At 46.9% G+C, this 3,951-nt stretch overlaps 1 protein-coding gene across 1 annotated transcript; it reads right to left on the reverse strand.

The window, feature by feature from the left end:
- Positions 1-536: 536 nt before the first annotated feature.
- Positions 537-3,688, reverse strand: CORT (cortistatin). The gene is made up of 2 exons (XM_051988599.1): positions 3,361-3,688; positions 537-882 (listed from the first exon to the last, which is right to left on the reverse strand). Exons 1-2 carry the CDS (start codon positions 3,469-3,471, stop codon positions 661-663), a joined length of 333 nt encoding a protein of 110 aa, XP_051844559.1. The 5' UTR covers positions 3,472-3,688; the 3' UTR covers positions 537-660.
- Between the last annotated feature and the right edge of the window lie 263 nt (positions 3,689-3,951).

Genomic DNA, 3,951 nt, shown 5'->3' on the forward strand with positions numbered 1-3,951 from the left:
AAACTGACAGAGATAGATGGATATACTGAAAGACAGATGGGCAGGTAGATGGATGGAGATAGACAGATATAGATGGATGGATGGATGGATGGATATACAGAAAGGCAGAGAGATATATAGAGAGGCAGATGGATAGAACAACAAATAGGTGGGAAGAGAGAGAGGAGAGAGAGACAGAGATGGATAGGATAGACCAATAGATGGATAAACAGAAAGATAAATAGACACACAAGCAAATGGATAGAACAACAAGTAGATAGAGGAGGAAAGAGAGAGGGAGACAGAGAAAGACAGAGAGAGAGAGAGAGTCAGAGAGACAGAGGCAGAGAGAAAGAGAGAGGGGGGGATAGATCAATAGGTGGAAAGAGATATGAATGAGTGGATAGATAGATGGATGGCTATGGATAGATAGAGAGCTAGAAGGCTGGGTGGGTGGATGATGGGTAGATCAGTCATCTATCACTACGGCTAGAGCGCCTGAGAGCCTTTTCCCCCCTGCATTTGGGCTTGGAAGTAAGCACGACACCCCCAGAAGGTTCGGTCCGTATGCTTTATTGGAAGGGGACAAAGAAACTCCATCACACAGGACGAGACACGGGGGACAAAGAAGGGGAGCGGCCGGCCCGCGTTAGGCGCATGTTGCGCGCGGCAGCCGGGCTCTCAGCAGGAGGAGAACGTCTTCCAGAAGAAGTTCTTGCAGGGGGCCTTCTCCCGGGGCGCCGCCTGGTTGGGAAGCCCCCGGCCGTCCCGCTTGGAGAACTGCAGCTCGTCGGCCGCCGCCAGAGGCATCTCGCCGCCGCCGCCGCGGGAGCTCCAGTCGTACAAAGAGACCAGGAAAGTCAGGAGGTCGCCCCGCTTCCCCTCCGCCGCGTCCTTCAGAGGCTTTGGGAAACAAGGGAGCAACGGTTACTCTGTGTCAGCGAGAAAGACGGTCGCTCGTTTAACTCGGGGAGGGCTGACCCGGAGCGGGCCGGAGGGGCCTCTGACCGCTTGTGGCTGGGTGACCCCCGGCCCCCTTCCCCTTCCCCACCCTGAGATTCCCTAGGCGCTTACGCTGCTGGTTGCTGGGCTCCCTCGGTGGAGGGAGTTTCCACACCGGGAGGTCCGGACCCTGTGGCTATCTCAGCTCTCTAAAAGAACCTCTTACAAAAACGAATCTTTCCATGTAATTGGAAAAATAAAATGTCTATTGAAAAAACAATGAAAAGAACCTGACGACCTTAGGAAACCACAACTCCCTACTTAGGGAAAGATGCTCTGGACACAAAAGCTTTGGGGAGCTTAAGCTACTAGACTCCGAAACCAGGAGGAACGGTTCTGAGAAAGGATCCTTCCTTTTTAAATATTGTTCCTTTGACAATGAAATCAAGAAAAGAGACTGCCGTATTGAGACCTGCAGGGATTCTCAGCCCCTGTTCCGTGTACTGGTTTTTACAAAAGGATTTGGACAATTGTATTGCAGTACAACGCATTTCTTTGGCAGTCTTTGGGTTTCATTTCAGGCAGGAAGCATTACTCTGAGGATGTGTCCACAGGTTTCCCTGAACTAGCCAGAGGGGTCCAGGACATACAGAAAGGTGGGAAGTTCTAGAGGGAAGAGAAAAAAATCATTTTGACAACACAGAAGGCACTTACCTAACATATTGTAAATAAGGAGAAGGGAGGGAAAATAGAATACTTAAGGGACACCAGCAATGGCTCTCTGATTCACTGAACGCGGAAATTTGTTTTGACTGGAAGTTTTAATAAACACATTTTAATAAATATTATGTCCTGTCATGTTATGAATTGCAAGTCCCTTAATAGACAGGAGAATATATTTGTACAAGAGAGAAACACTTTTAAGGAATGAATGTAGGAGACTCTTCAGCTGGAGAACATGGATCCCTGAATCTAATATAAGGAAAAGCTTCCTAACAATCAGAAATATCCCAATGTGGGATGAGTGGACTGGGAAGGTACCCTGGAAGTCTGCAAGTAGTGGCTGCGGGACCCCTCAGAGGGATCCTGTAGTTGGACTTCTTGGTCAGGTGGGGGTCAGATTAGATGACCTATTCAGTGATTTTATGATTTTAAAAAATTTTAGCCTATGGTCCCTACCGATTATGATGGTTTTAATTCCCAGCATTCAATTCTAGCCTTTTTTCCCCCCAGATTCTATAGGAAAGACTATTTGCTGCCAGGCAGCAAAGGATGCTGGAATGATAAATGGGCAGCCCGAAGCACTGCCTGTGATTTTAGAGAAAAATCCATTTTTAATGGCCAAGTTTATGTACTCTCTCTTGGAACTTTTTCAAAAAGGAAAAATAGGGAGAAAAAATGAAAAATAAATCACCTTGTAAATTTTAAGATTCTCCATGGAGAATTTAATGATGTCAGTTTCTAGCAGAGAGAACATTTACTCTATAAATTACCATTCCCAAAGCATGTGTGTGATTCATACACACATCGGCAGCTCCGTGATCGCCTGAGAATAGACTGAGCTGCTCATTGAGCACTATGGAGCCCCAGCTAGAGGTTTGGGCAGATGAGTGAGTTTTTATAGAGGGATTAAACCTGCAGAAATCCCATTTGAGATTGGTTAGTTTGGGGTTAAGGGGTCCCTACGTGATTAATGCAACCCAGAAGCCCAGAGCAGGAAGATTCCTCCTTTACCCTCTAATTTAACCTGTACCTGACCAAGCATCACATATATATGTATGTATTTATATACATACATAAATATATTTTATACATACATAAAACATACCCAACGAATAGTCATTCATTCACCTTTTGCTTGAAGACCTCCAGTGACAGGAAGCTCACTACTACCCTCAAGGCAGCCCGTTCCACTTTTAGCTAGCTCTCATCAGAAAGTTTTTCCTCTGTGAATCGTGCAGAAGAATCTGCCATGAGGAGCTTCTGCGGAACCCCACTTTGATGCAGAACCCAAGCAGAGCTCTTTGCCTGGGTTCCGATCACAGGGCACACATTGGCTAAGGATATTCCAGGACACTGCCCCCTCAGGGAGTCTTGGCAGGAAGCTGACAAGAGGGAAAGTGGAGGGATGACCAACTTCTTCAACTCTCCCAGGGAAGAAAAGGATTCTCTTAGTATCTCAAGATGTGGGAATGGAAAGGATTGGACAGGACCTCAAAAACCAGAGAGAATCTTGATTCCAGACCAACCCCTCACTTTACTAATGAGGAAACTGGGGTTCAGAGATATGGGGGAAGGGGAAGGAGGGCTTACATAAGGTGAAAATCAGAAAGTCACGGGTGGGGATGTTGGTGAAATTGTGAGACCAGGGAATTAGAACCAAAAAAAACCCCAAAATAAAGTTTCCAAAGCCCCAGAGTCCCATTTGCCCTCACTTACCTCACTGCCTTTCAAGGCAAGGCTATCTTCCAAGGGAAGGGCTGCTGTGGCCACAGCCCAGGAGACCAGAAGGAGGAAGCAGAGGGACCCTGGAAGGTGCCAGCTGCTCATCTTGTCAGTTCTCACGGCTGCTGCTGCTGCTGCTGCTGCTGCTACTGACTCGACTCAGCCGCTCCAAAATTAATGTCTCTGCTTTCCACGGAGGGGTGGGTTTTGTGTGTGTGTGTGTTTTTTTTAAATACTCCAGCTGGTTTGTTTTGTTGTCATTTTTTCCCCTCTCCTAAATATTCCCACCCCCTTTTCCTTGCTCAAAGAGTGACGCAAGAAAAGAAGGAGCAATTAGAAGCCCCCAGATGCTCATCTGGCTTAGTTTAAAGTCTTCAAGAAGTGATGCTTCTTTTGCTTGCCCTGGGTTTTCAGATAGGGGTATGAGTGGAAGGGAAGTGTCCCTTTGGTGCTTTGAGTTCTAGACCCACTCCCCTGCTCAGGCCCTTTTTATCCCTTCCCAAAGTGCCTCCAATTTTCAATCACTACCCACTCTCCTGTCTTTTATCTTATATGCCCATAGTTTGAATGTGATCTCCCCAGTGA

This window comes from Antechinus flavipes, chromosome 3, assembly GCF_016432865.1.
Source record: "Antechinus flavipes isolate AdamAnt ecotype Samford, QLD, Australia chromosome 3, AdamAnt_v2, whole genome shotgun sequence".
NCBI lineage: Eukaryota > Metazoa > Chordata > Mammalia > Dasyuromorphia > Dasyuridae > Antechinus > Antechinus flavipes.